The sequence below is a fragment of the Cystoisospora suis genome (genome assembly GCF_002600585.1).
Source record: "Cystoisospora suis strain Wien I chromosome Unknown contig_8983, whole genome shotgun sequence".
Lineage (NCBI taxonomy): Eukaryota > Apicomplexa > Conoidasida > Eucoccidiorida > Sarcocystidae > Cystoisospora > Cystoisospora suis.
Genome location: NW_027161761.1, coordinates 1 through 12,988, shown reverse-complemented (window position 1 = coordinate 12,988; position 12,988 = coordinate 1). Strand labels below are relative to the sequence as shown.

At 47.0% G+C, this 12,988-nt stretch overlaps 3 protein-coding genes across 3 annotated transcripts; 1 reads left to right on the top strand and 2 right to left on the bottom strand.

Annotated features, from left to right (window-relative positions):
- Positions 1 to 318: 318 nt before the first annotated feature.
- CSUI_010943 (nedd8-conjugating enzyme ubc12) lies at positions 319 to 5,327 on the bottom strand. The gene is made up of 2 exons (XM_068071044.1): positions 3,278 to 5,327; positions 319 to 1,656 (listed from the first exon to the last, which is right to left on the bottom strand). The coding sequence occupies exons 1-2, from the start codon at positions 3,938 to 3,940 to the stop codon at positions 1,474 to 1,476; spliced, it is 846 nt and encodes a 281-aa protein (XP_067916981.1). The 5' UTR covers positions 3,941 to 5,327; the 3' UTR covers positions 319 to 1,473.
- A 267-nt stretch (positions 5,328 to 5,594) lies between these two features.
- CSUI_010942 (uncharacterized protein) lies at positions 5,595 to 9,628 on the top strand. The gene is made up of 4 exons (XM_068071043.1): positions 5,595 to 5,682; positions 6,555 to 7,064; positions 8,262 to 8,618; positions 9,127 to 9,628. The coding sequence occupies exons 1-2, from the start codon at positions 5,618 to 5,620 to the stop codon at positions 6,793 to 6,795; spliced, it is 306 nt and encodes a 101-aa protein (XP_067916980.1). The 5' UTR covers positions 5,595 to 5,617; the 3' UTR covers positions 6,796 to 7,064; positions 8,262 to 8,618; positions 9,127 to 9,628.
- A 412-nt stretch (positions 9,629 to 10,040) lies between these two features.
- On the bottom strand, positions 10,041 to 12,248 carry CSUI_010941 (uncharacterized protein). The gene is made up of 2 exons (XM_068071042.1): positions 11,953 to 12,248; positions 10,041 to 11,695 (listed from the first exon to the last, which is right to left on the bottom strand). The coding sequence occupies exon 2, from the start codon at positions 11,677 to 11,679 to the stop codon at positions 11,254 to 11,256; it is 426 nt and encodes a 141-aa protein (XP_067916979.1). The 5' UTR covers positions 11,680 to 11,695; positions 11,953 to 12,248; the 3' UTR covers positions 10,041 to 11,253.
- Between the last annotated feature and the right edge of the window lie 740 nt (positions 12,249 to 12,988).

Genomic DNA, 12,988 nt, shown 5'->3' with positions numbered 1-12,988 from the left:
ATGCCATCGAGCGCCAGATTCACTCGCAACCTACGGCTATTATTGCGACGACTACCACCTGAGTATGTAGAAACAAACTATTACGTCCTCGCACGCCCCTCTCGAAGATCATGGAGGCGTATATATAGACTCTGTACATACGATGTCTTCCCCAGAAAGTGATTATCATCAGTAAAGAGCAAGAGGAACTCTTTGCTTGATGTACTTTTCTCTTCTTTCGCGTGACATCCCCTCTCTTCTCCGTTAGTAACAAGGGGCTAGTTATCCGACAGGGGGGGAAGAGATTTCTCTGCATTACCACCACCACCGCCACTACCGTAGGGGCTCTTTGAGTCAAGAAATTTCGAAGACGGAAGGTTGTTTTTTCTTTACAAGATATGAAGAGGAGAGAGGTGAAAAACGAGGTGAACGGATCGATCGATTACTAAGGGGAAGATTTTACGAGTGACACCGGAAACTCAAAGAACGGACATGAGATGACGTGTAACTACACTACATTCCCGTGTACAGAAAGGGAAACATGAAAAAACATCCAATGCTCCAACGATCGAGGCCATACACATATGTATGAAGACGTATCTCTATATCTACCTACACATATGTGTAAAAGTATATACCTACGTAAATCAACACAGGGGTGAGAGGTGAGTACCAACAGCCAACAGTTGTATCTACACGACAGAAGGGCGGTGAAAGAAAAACATGAACCTAAGAGAAATCAGAAGAGAGACTGAGACTGGTAGGTACATAATAGATAGAGGGAAACCTCACCCCACCTCACATTGCTTGAAAAAGAATCTATCCTGTGCCTTTGGAAATGCAAAGAACGAAGGGTGTGAGTTTGAATCAGAAAAAAACAAGAAAGACAGAAAGGTAAAAAAGATCGTTTCTTCACGAAGAAGAAGAAGAGAAGTTCTTCTACACGCTGTGTGTGCCTGTTCTGCTCTTGCTGCTCTATCATACTGTATGAGGGGGAAAAACAAAAGACAGACCTGTACATACACCTAACCACAAAGAATCATTAATCTAGGAAAGAGAACTCTCACCGTCTCCTAGATGTTGAGAAAGACGGACTTAGCTCTATAGAAAACTTTCAAGCCAATCCTTCCTCCACGCATACTCCTGCGTCGGTATATACACAAATACATATAAATATATACATATATCTAGATATATAACCAGTTCCAGTTGTATATAGAGAGAGAGATAGATATGCGTCTACGTATATGGTCGGTACACTTCCTGTCCCACACCTATGAATGTATCTAGCCTATCGATGTATCCAGAGCATCTATCTTTTCTCGAGAAGATGACAGGTCAGGAGAGAAGAGAGAAGATCTTCTTATGAACGTGTGTGTATGTTCCGTGACGTTCCTTTCTCCCGTGTCTTTCATTCTTTCTTTCGAATCAATCCCGTTCCTTCCTTCTTTATCTTTCTTATCAAGCGGTTCATCGATCTCCCTGGAGTGCGAACTAAGAATACACTTTCTTTCCTGTTGTCTGAAAGACTTTTCTTCTTGTTGAAGCTTGAGTTCCATAGTGATAAGAAGAAGAAGAAGGAAAGAGAGAACGAAAGACCTGCCGCTGGAATTCTCCTGGATCTGTACGAAGTAACTGAGCCGCCTCCTGATTCAATGGATCGTTTGGATTCGGCTCCTTAAAGAAGAAGGGGAGAAAAAAGAAGACGAAAAGATCAGGATAGAAAAATAGCATCAAGACAACAAAGAAGAAGACGATGAAAAGAGAGCTACTATGAAAGAGAAGTAAAGGCAAAGATAAGAAGAAAAAAGACTTGAGAAAAAAGAAAACGCAAAGACTTCGAGCATTGTCAACTATCTACCTTGAATCGGAAAGAACAAAACGTAGAAAGAGTTCGCATCGAGACTCTATATGAAGTATACATATATCATACGTAGACATATGAGCGTATACACGCTGTATGTGATATATGGGTGTAAGGAAAGAAGATAGAGAGAAACATGGGAGAAAGATGAAAACGGTATAGGAGATCGAGAGATATAACTGTGACTGGAGCATGATGGGTCGACATAGGAATAGATTCCTCTGAATAAAGATAGGGAAGATTCTTTACACACTGTTGCTCGGCTCTATATACATCTTAACTCGACAGGGCCTTAGAGATCTATATGGTTTGTGTATCTCTACACTCGACTCCAATGTTTTGAGTTGACATAGATAGATAGATAGATAGATCCCACTAGAAGTACATATATGTATATATGTATGCATCTCTCCTTTCTTGCTTGCATATGCCTACGTGCATTACATGAAGGTCTTTCGCAGTATATAGATAGATATATAGATATGTATCTGTATATACACATATAGAAATAGATATACATGAATACAGATATCGTTGTGTATGATATATCTCCAAGCCAAAGTAGATGTATGATGTTTAGCTCCACCAGTCTGAATCCATCACGACTTTTTTGCGAGAAAAAGAGAGAGAGAGGGCTCACAAGGAAGAGATGGAGAATGCCGTAGATAACAGCGGAGAGAGAAAGGACGGGTTTCCAGTCTTCTCGTAGTATGTTCAAACAGACATTCCCCTGCGCATCGATGTTGGGATGAAAAATCTACATACATCACACGACGGCGTATCGACACAATCGCGCATCTATCTATCCCCCCCCTTCTAGAAGAGACTCACAGATTATAGATCATCTTCTTTTGAAAGGGGATCGATGAGTTGTGTATATACATACAGTGGAAAAGAGCCATGTCTATCTATCTATCTATCTCCTCGCAGCTTATCATGTTTCTCCTCCGCCTCTCCGCTAACAGAACATCTGCATGTGCTTATAGAGTGAATTGCAGAAGCACCACCATGTCCGATCTCCAGACACTCCATACATCCAGCCATCCCCTGCAGCGTCCTCCATATCTCGACATCTATCTGGACATTCCTATGCAAATGTACAACTATCCACGTGTATGAATATGCATGCATGAACTGTATCTATGAATAGGTATGTGTATGAATATGTATGTATGTGAACACGACACTTATACGCCTGTCTTCGTGAAGATCCCCCAACCCTCTCCTTTCATTACCATGAATCGTCAGATCGATCTCTATCTACACATACATCCGCAAAAACGTATATCTCTATACGAAGTGGAATGGAGACTGAAGGAGATAGAATTCTACATTTTACACAAAGATGAGACAAATCACCAACTCGTCACGTCTAGGAGTCAGTACAAGACAGAAAGAGAAGGAGAGAAAGAGAAAGAGAGTGATAGATCCTACCTGATCTGCGCATTTGACTTTAGGAGGATCATGAGGGTAGCTGAACGGGACAGTAAGATAAAAGACGAACTTGCCACCTCTCCAGTAGCCATCGTCAGGTTTGATTTCTAGGTTCATTTCTAAAAGAGAGGAAGACGATGACGAAGAGGAGGAAAGACCTGTTGAAGTTGAGGTGACATTTGAATTCTTCTTTGACGAGCTTTCTGATAAAGACGATGAGCCAACACCTCCCATCTCTTGTTGTCCTTTCGCGCCTGGCTGAGGAGGAGGGTTTCTTCCTTCTTGAAAAGAGTGAGAAGATTTGGAGGAGAAAGTCAACTGGCATTGGTCTGGTAGATCTAAATCTTCGAGTTCTTTCTGAAGACGAATCTCACCTGGAAATCTCCTTCTCTCTCTCCCGCCTTCATCTTCACGCTGTCGACTGCTACATGCACTTGAGTTATCTGCCTCATTAGAGAGATGCTTCGCTCCACAAGAAGAAGAAGAAGATCCATCAGTCGCTCTTTCTTCCCCAGGCACTCTTGATGGGTCACTTGCAGGGGGACATTCCTTGTTGGTTATATCGGAAGAAGAAGAAGAACACGACGATGAAGAAGACTGCTGCGCTGCTGTAGATACTGGTGGTGGACGCTTCCCTCTTCCTGCCCCGTAGAGTTTCAGCATTTTGAGAAGGTCGAGTGAAAGAGAAAAAGACTCGAGAAAGCTCTTCCTTTCTTTGGAAAAAAACAGAGCGTGAAGGACGTGTGGAGAGGGAGAAAAGAAAGACGGGCAAAGGAAAACGAAACAAGAGAGTGGTGAGCTGAGGGATAAGTGGGGTGTATATACACCGGAGGGCACGGCGTGTTAGGTAGTGAAGTCCGGGCAGCGTCTTTCTCTTCTAGCAGATCGTAGAGAGAAACAAGATGAGAGAGAAAAAAGCAGGAGAGAGACACACACAAAAGAGTTTCACACGACAAAGAATCTCTCTCCTCTCAACAATCAAAAAATCCCCTTCTTTCTGTCCTCCTCCTACTGTCCTTTGCATGCGCAAGAAGCAAAAAGTCGGTGAGACGTCTTTTCAAGGAAGAGCTTGGGAGAGTGTAAGAAGGTTTTCCTACGCCTTCACTCTTGGTTTTGAAGAAGTCGCAAAGATCGATTGAAGGCACAGATAAAGACGCTCTGCACGAGGCTGTCTAGATCAGTTGGAAAAACATCGATCAATACGCGCTCAGAACAGATGACAGACGTAGAGATCCACTAATTCAACCATACAGTCTCTCTTTGCCCTTGTCCGGAATTTAAACGGACGAATTACACTCCTTCCACTAGCTTTCCGATCGATCGTTTCTTGTAGAAAAAGAGACCGAGGGTAGAAAGAAAAGCACAGACAGGTTCTCTTTTTTTTTTCCTCTTCTTCGCCGGCGGAGACGGTGCTCCAAAGAGAGGGAGAAAATGAGGCAGTAGTAGAAGGAAAGAAAGAGAAGGAAAGTAACCTCTCAGCAGACTTGAAAGAGTGTCTTTCATCAGCATGTCAACACACGGACAAGAGAGGAAAGATAGAAAAGAAAGAAGAGATGTGCACAAAGGACGTTGTGATCAGAGAGGAAAACTCATAAGAAGAAGATCGGATGAGTAAAGAGGACAACTAGCTCTCTTGAAAGATTTTCTCTCTCCTTCATCTAAACCCGACAAACAGAAACACACGAAGAGCTAGACAGCTTCTTCATGAAGAATACCATTATCCTAACGGACTGCTGAGGAACTTCTGACGACGAGAAATAGGGAAGAAGAAAAAAAGCCTAGCCACATCACACTAACATCTTTCCTTTCTTCCTTTCTTAGTTTTCTAGGACTGTCTGATGAAGGAAGATCACGTGAGAGAACCAACTGACTCTTGTCTTTCCTTTGACGAACTTCCTCTTGAGCTCAAGTACGAATATCTATCCATCTCGTTTCTCCTTTTCCCTCCCCTCTTCTTTCTTCCGCCAAAGATCAAGAAAAAGACAAAGACAATGACACGAAAAGGAGAAGAAAGAACAAAAGAAACACGAAACGTGAGAGGAACGAATCGTTCAGGCGAAACACGGAGTCAGGGAGAAAAGTAGGCTGCGGCTAAAAGCTTTCTTCTCCCCTGCTTGATTCTCCTTTCTCCCGATTGCATGCACACCACCCCCCCTCTTCAAGCCCTTTTCTTCGGTATCAGCGATTCGGATTGTGTTCTGTCACCGTGTTCATCTATAAGACGACTGACTGCTTCTCTTTCGACGTGTTTGACAGGGAAGAAAACCGGAAGCCAAAGAAAAACAACTGTAGGGAGAAAGAGAAGAAACTGCGAGCACACAGTTGGATATACAACACCTCATGCTGAAGTGTACAATGCATACAACCACCTGCCCTTCGGGTGTATGTACACCTCAGTCAAGCAGGTATGCCGTCACCGTCAGCTCACATCGGCTCACACATTTCCGTCAGGAAAGTGGAAGGTGACTGAAGAGCAAATTCTGCAGCGCCTGAGCTTTATTCTCGTTTCTCCGAGTTTCGTAGTGTACATCGACACTCCCTCCCTGCCTACCCCAAGAGGAAGGTGTCGTCGATGGTAGTGCTTCACAATGTAGAGACCTCAGATCAAGAAAGAATCATAGATATAGAAGTCGTAGTCGCACAGGAACTAATACAACAGAGACAGGTAGGCTAACAGTCCCCAAGAACTAAAATAGACTAAGTACTACTGTGTTCTTCTTGCTTCCCAGAACAGCGAACACAGTCCTAGTACACGTAATGCAGCTGCTGTTGGGGTGTACGTACACCGGAAGAAGCAGCAGGAGGAAGATACCCCAACCAACCGTCACGTCCAATTCACCATGAGGCGATTCTTTTTCTTTCCGTCGAGTTACGTATTTTTCATTTGCATATGTCAACACCAGTCGGGCTTTTCTGTTTTCATGACTCAGCCTCCGTAGAGTGTTTTGCTTTCCGCTCGTAGGGAATTGCTTGTCGTATGACGTCCACCGCCTCTCCATCGATACGAGAAAACGCAGAGAGCTACAGAAGAGCTTCGTCCTTAGAAAAGAGCAATCTCTTATATGTCGCTTCTATCATACTGAGAAGCAGTTGGTTTTCAGTCAGATCTTAGTTTCTTCATGAACAGTCTTCCGCTGTCTTTGCGGTCTGCTCTTCTTTTCCGGTGTACATACACCCCATTCGTCTCCCGTTTTTCCGGTTTTCGAAAATTTTCTTCACCTTTACCTTCCTGCTCATTCCAGAGTTCCTTCTTGTTTCATCATTTGTTTCCTTTCAGTGACTCCCCCGTCCCGGTCCCTTTCTTTCGTCCATCTTCTGTTCTTCCGTCTCTCGGTTTTCCATTGTTTTCTTGGTCTTTTCTTTCCCGCCTTTCAACTACTCAGTACCCACCCACAGCTTTTTGTGCTTCTCTTGGCAAAGCCAAAGACTCTCCTCTTCACACTCACCGCGACGAAAAGAAAACAAACCACCCCAGTACGCATAGGAGGCTTCTTTTTCTTTGGGGGGAAGAAGGCTGAGGAAGAAGAGAAGACCTACACTCCCCTCTCTTTTGAGAGTGAACAAGCTAGAGATAGACCCATCTCAGAAGACGCTCTCGCTGTGTTTGTTTGTCTTACACTTGTTCCCCTTCTGTAAAAAAGGACCTTTTACATATACTTCTTCTCTTTCTCCCTCTCTGGTCAGCCCTTTGAGCTACGTTGTTGGACTAAAGATCAACGATCCATTCAATCTTTACTTCTTTGTAGTCCTACAGGGAGACCCTTTTCTCAGCACCTTTGTCAAGATGGTGAGCAACAAGCCGAAGACCTGAAAGAGAGGGAATTCTAAGGCTGTCTCTTCTCTCTGGCTGCTACGGAGGTGAAAGTCATTTTCGTCGCTTTCACGCGAAGGAACGACAGGAAAACCAGAAAGAAAAAGAAGTCTCTCATTCTGTCGTCTTGCTGAAGAAAGCGAATCTTCCACACGCTGGATCTGTCTTTCTCTTGTTGATGATACAGATAGAGATACCTCTATAGATAGACAGATCCCGAAGAGAATATTCATTCACAAGAAGACGGGTTAGAGTAGTGATGTATATGCGTAGGACGTCTTCATCTGTTTTTGTCGCGTGTACAGATACACCTAGTCTTTACACAGATGGGGTGTATGTTGTCCTTACCATACATGTCTCCATACGCGGACAATATGGGGGAGATGCATTAGCAGGGATTTTGCAGAACTTCCAACACTTTCACCTTGTTCATATGTGGCAAAGAGAAGGAGGGAAAGTCGTCGACTGATTGATCCTGACGAATGTGTGTGTGAGAGTGATGCCATTTAAGTTTGAGCCCCCGAGTCCGATTACAGCAAGACATACCTATTTGTATGACAGAATCTATGAAGAAATTTAGCCTCTGTCTTACCCTCCTCTTCTTTCTCCAACTCTCTGTACATGCGTCTTCAGTCTTTTTCACACCAGGGCACCCCGGTATGCTTTGCAACGGGACCTCAGCTCTTGCAAAAAGCATTCACCCTTGTGCTCAATATGACTGTGTATTTCTTCCACATACACAGTAGAAGCTACTAGGTAGATTTCTGAAGACGTCGGTGCAAGTGAAGTCTACACTACAACCTTAAGAGGGGAAAATATCATTGACACCTCCGCGATAGGCAGATATACGTATGTAAGAGAGATATGTCTATAGATGGTACTCAAGTTGTAGGCTCTTCATTCCACTTCTGTAGAGATACAAACTAGACAGGAGTGCCATTTGAACCTCTGGACGGCTTGAGAAGTAAAGGAGCGGTTGGCTTGAAAATGTGTCTGCCGTGTATCTGCATGAAGAGATTTCCTTCGTATTGACCGAGTGACTGAGGAGGCCCTTCTATTGTTTGTAGAAAGAAAGAGTGACGGATGACGTCGTTTTGCTTCGATGCAGAGAGAAAGACAGGAGTTGGAAATGGGATGGTATTTTTCTTGTTTTGTTGTTCGTTCCTTTTGCAGGATCATACAATTCTTCTAGTCCAGTTCTCTGATCGAAAAGATACAAGGACATACATCGATTACGAGTCTCTATCTCTAGCTCTCGATGGTGTCTGCCAGCTGTATGAACAAGCTTTAAAGGCGGCTAATCCGAACTTGAAGAACATCACCTACGATGTTAATGACCTCTTTTCCTACATTGATACTCTACGGGACATGTGTTTCCTTGTGTAAGTTAGTCCTTCATGTCAGAGAAACATTTCCTCTCTTGTCTTTTTTTCTTTGTGTCTTGTTGTCTCTTCTTTCTTCTTCCGAGGAATACAGAGTTGTCAGCTGTAGAGAGCTACGGCAAAAGAATGCCTCGTCGAGGAGCCAAATGTAAGGGGGATGGATAGGCAGTAGAAGAAGAAGAGAATGAGAAAGTTCAGTGGCTCTTCTCATTCTCCTCTTCTGTTCAATGGCTCATCTCATAAGAATAGCAACGAAGAAGAACCGAAGAAGCTTGTTCTGATAAGGAGGCTGAAGAGATTTCCTCTTTCTTTCGATGTGAGACCATAGATGTTGATATCAGTGAGGACAATGTTCTTCTCTTCACTTTTTCTACTCAAGTTAGAGAGATGCAGCAGCAAGTAGAGAATCCGGCCGATGGTGGTGGTGGTAGTAGCAGGAAGAAGAAGAAGACTGCTGAGTTTCTTGTGATCATGTCCGTGTGATGTACACATACATACATAGAGATAGATATATGTTGTGCTTCCTATGTGTATGCGTTATATATGTGCATGTGTACATGTATTATATGGATAGATAAGAAAAGAGCGGTAGGAATGTTGTTGAAGGGAGTTCGTGTTTCCTTCTCTTTGTTTGCTCTTCCGTGTCTCTTCTTCAGACAAGATCGTCGTTCGAACTGCTACGTTCCACATGACAAGCAGTGGATAAAAGACCAAGCGTTCAAACACCTCAAGAAACAAGCTCATGTATGAAGCAAAAGAGATTCTTCTACTTCCTCCGTTTTCTTCATCGCTTTCTCTAAAGATCTTTTTCTCTTCTCCTCTCACTCTCTCTTTTTGTGTAATCCTTGCGTCTGCTTTTGCTTACAAAAAAGGAGCTTTGTCGGTCTTGTCAGAAAAGAATAATATGAAAGAAGTCTAAATCATTCACAGCGTGTCTCTCGATCGTTCATCTGGTGTAGGAAAGCAGAGGAAACGAGAGACGAGACGAGGAGGATGAGGTGTATTGAATATCTTTCCAACGAGCTAGTAGTGACATACACATACATACACATTTTCTCAGTTGCTGTTTCCTTCTTCGTTCTCTCCTTTTTCTTTCTTTGAACTTGTAACCTGTATGCCACACGTCCTTCATCCATCATGTGCTGCAGACTATGGGGGCTAAGAAGGAAAGGACTAAGAGAAGTGATTGATGTGTAAGAGATTACAAAGAGCGCGTGGTAACAGTATTGCTACTGGAATGAATGAGAGGGTTATCTAGACGTGCAGAAGCAGCCCCGTACTTGCCGATGACGCGTGTTTGGTAGAGAAAACTTCAGTGCTGCGCGCATCACCACTTACCCGGTCGCGGCACTGTGGGTTGCTTCGCAGTGCTCCGGCTTGGTACAGCGACTGACTCGTTCGGCGCCCTAACCGGACTACATTACGGATAGCTAAAATAGAGCACTTCCAGCTACAACCGCAAACTACTGGGACGGTGTGAGCCCCAACTTCCTCGCCGGAGACCACCGCTGGGCTCCTGCCGAAAGTTGCGCTCCGCCGACCTCTAGCCGCAGGGCGAAGCGCCGTACAGACCTGTATCCTTGCCGCCGCCTGTACTCTCTGGCACTACCCCGGAACAATGGAAAGGGAAAAACTCCCGTTCCGCTCCGATGTCGCTCCTCCGACGACCCCCTCCGCGGCCGCACCGCGCTCCGCCTTGGCGCCGTGGGTCGCGGGCGCCACGGTTTGCGGCAATGCTGGCGGCGTGCACCTCTGCTCTCTGCCACTAAGTGGGCCGGGAAGAAGCCGGACCCGCAGGTATATTATCTCCGAACCGATATCCTCCGGGAACCGGTATCTCGTCTTCAGATGATGAGTCCCCTCGCGAGTATTCAGTTGCCGCATTCTCTTGTCACGTTCTCTTCAGCCATCGAGGTGGCACAAGAAAGGATTTGTTTGGCGCTATCCTAGAAAACGGAAGCATAAAGTGTAAGTATGGAAGAAGTTAAGCTTACGACGAGATACTTGTGTGTGTCAGCAGTTTTCGCTGGTCTGAGTGCGGCCACGCGGCTACTGCGTTCGGCATCCGATCGGAGAAGTTTGCGTCCGAAGCCTGGAGCCAGGGCGGCCGCCCCCACTCCTGTACGATTCAACGGGCTATAGCGCTAGGGGCCCCCCATCACACGAGAGCACGCTGCACACCCGGCCCCCCTTGAGGCGGTTGAGATCCGCCGCCCTAGGAAAAGACACGCCTCATCACACGAGTTTTCCCCTGGCGCAACAGATGGACAAGCTTCCGCCGCCAGCGCTACCTTTTCTGGTGTTTCGTAGTCGAACCTGCTCAGGACTCTGCGCACAATGAGATACTACGGACCAAGTCGCAGCTTTGCTCTTACCGTGGCGAGCGCCCTCCTTCTTGGTGTGGCGTTTCATCTTTGCCTTAAAAGGGTCCAGGCGAGCGACGCGGGCGGCGCTGGTTCTCAAATCCCCGAATGCGGTAAAGACCAAGTGGGCAGGGCAGCTGGTCAGAAATTGGAACTGCGCGCGAAGAAGGGCGAGCCTCTCAGGTTCAAGTGTGCTGCTTCACATACACTCGGCCCGAAGGAAGAGGACGAAGGAAATGACTTGAAAAAGGTTTTTCAGGTTGCTGAGGACGGCAATGGATGCGCAACAGAGCCGACCCCTCTCACACAGTTAGTCGCCGGCGCGGCGCTCACAGAGGCAGCAGAAGACGGGGGGAGCGGCGACAAATCAGTGTACACATTCCTGTACACTTCCTACCCAGAAGCGGAACGGCACCTATGCTACACATGTGATCCCCCGTCCGCTAGCCTCCCCCAGCCACCGAGCTCTTCCGTCCCCGTTGCTCCCCCCTCCGGAGAAAGCGACGCACTCCGTCCCGGCAGCAGCCCCGGGGCTGTATCTCCCGCGTCAATTGCTACTCCCGAGAGCGTCTGCACGGTCCGTATCACGGTCCCCAAGGAAGATCTGACAGGCTCAATGACGGAGTCCCCCCCTGCGCCAACATCTGACGCTCGTGGGGTCACAGCCGGTGCCAGTGCTGCCACAGGTCTCCTGGTGGTAGCCATGCTGCGTGTCTGAGCCCTGGGTGACACGCGCCCACTCGCTTTCAGTTGACAACCTGACGTACTGTCTTCCGCCTCTCCCCATATGTGTGGCGCGATCTGCTTCGGATCCTGAGCTGGGCTGCGTGACGTGGCTGCCCGCATGACGACAATGCAGAACCTGGGACGCAAGGAGGCAGGCAAAGGAATTTCCAGGTGACGATGCAGAACCTGAGACACAGCGAGGCAGCAAAGAAATTTCCAAACCACTACTGGTGCGCTGGGAAGACTGGCAGTTCGGTGAAAGGTCCGCAAGGATGCATCACTCTTTCCGCGCCGCATCAGAAGACCTCATGTGTTTTTCCAGTCGACGGGTCACATTGGGACTGCACCACAGTGAGAAAAAGCTCCACCATGGGGCGTGTTGCAAGAGCTTACCGCGGCAGTGGTCAACAAGTGCTTGACCTAAGCCCGCCCTCCAGAGGTAGAACCGTTGTAGCGAGAACCAGCGCTGTTCCACCACAACCCCCGTATGCATCAAAGAAAGAGACGGTCTGCCTGCAGAGTAAACAACCCTCGCACCGCGGAGCCGAGGTCGTAGAGAGCTGACGGTGTACCGCTGCCGATAGAACCGAAGCTTGCAAGCCGAGTACACGAATATGTTACACGTCCATTCAATGTCAGAAAAACAAGCCTAAATGTACCAGGTCACCAGGGTTGTTGCAGCCCTTACACATACCAGAGAAGCCGTGGCAGTCTTCGTGACCGGTTTACCACTATCAGGAGGGCGTGCATATGATTCCAGATGTGTGGTAGTGGACAGGCTATCGAAAATGGGCCAATTTATTCCCTTGCATTCCTCAGTGACAGCAAGGCAGTTCGCGAATTGTTTCTTCGTCGGCGTGTGGTGCTTACACGGGTTTCCCAAATCGATAGTCTCGAACAGGGATCCCAAGTTCGTGAGTGGGTTTCGCGGATCGTTCTGTAAGCGGTCTGGAATCAGGCGGTTACTCTCGACGCGCGCTCATCCGCAGACGGATGGCCAGACTGAAAGACCCATTCGAACTCTAACCCAAATGTCGCGAGGATATGTGCGCGACGCAGCAGCAGACTGGGCAGCCCATCTAGCCGGTGCGGAGTTTGCGTATAACAACGTGGTGCGACAGGATCCAGCCCCTTCTCCTCAGTATACATTACACCTTCGCAGGATTTTCTGGCGTTGTCCAAAGCCGAAGAAAGCAGCCGCACCGATGTGTTGGAAGAGACGGCAAGAAGGCTGGCATCAGCAAAAGCAAATCTGACTAAAGCTCAAAGGGCCCAGAAAAGAAATTAGGACCGCACGCACGTCACGAGGTGCTGCAAGCCGGCGGCCTTGTATATGTCTCATCTCAACTACTGCGTCCTCAAGGAAGGGGCGAAAGCAAGCTAGAACCAGGCTGGGTGGGACTGTTCACTGTAACGCCCTCGCTACGAC

Bases quoted from the DNA above. Each gene is read 5' to 3' on its own strand.
- CSUI_010942 (XM_068071043.1), top strand. From the start codon at position 5,618: ATGCTGAAGTGTACAATGCATACAACCACCTGCCCTTCGGGTGTATGT. The intron at 5,683-6,554 runs GTATGCCGTCAC...GTTTCCTTTCAG, and splicing joins TGTACACCTCAGTCAAGCAG to TGACTCCCCCGTCCCGGTCC.
- CSUI_010941 (XM_068071042.1), bottom strand. From the start codon at position 11,679: ATGCGGGCAGCCACGTCACGCAGCCCAGCTCAGGATCCGAAGCAGATC.
- CSUI_010943 (XM_068071044.1), bottom strand. From the start codon at position 3,940: ATGCTGAAACTCTACGGGGCAGGAAGAGGGAAGCGTCCACCACCAGTA. The intron at 1,657-3,277 runs GTAGGATCTATC...TTCTTCTTTAAG, and splicing joins AAGTCAAATGCGCAGATCAG to GAGCCGAATCCAAACGATCC.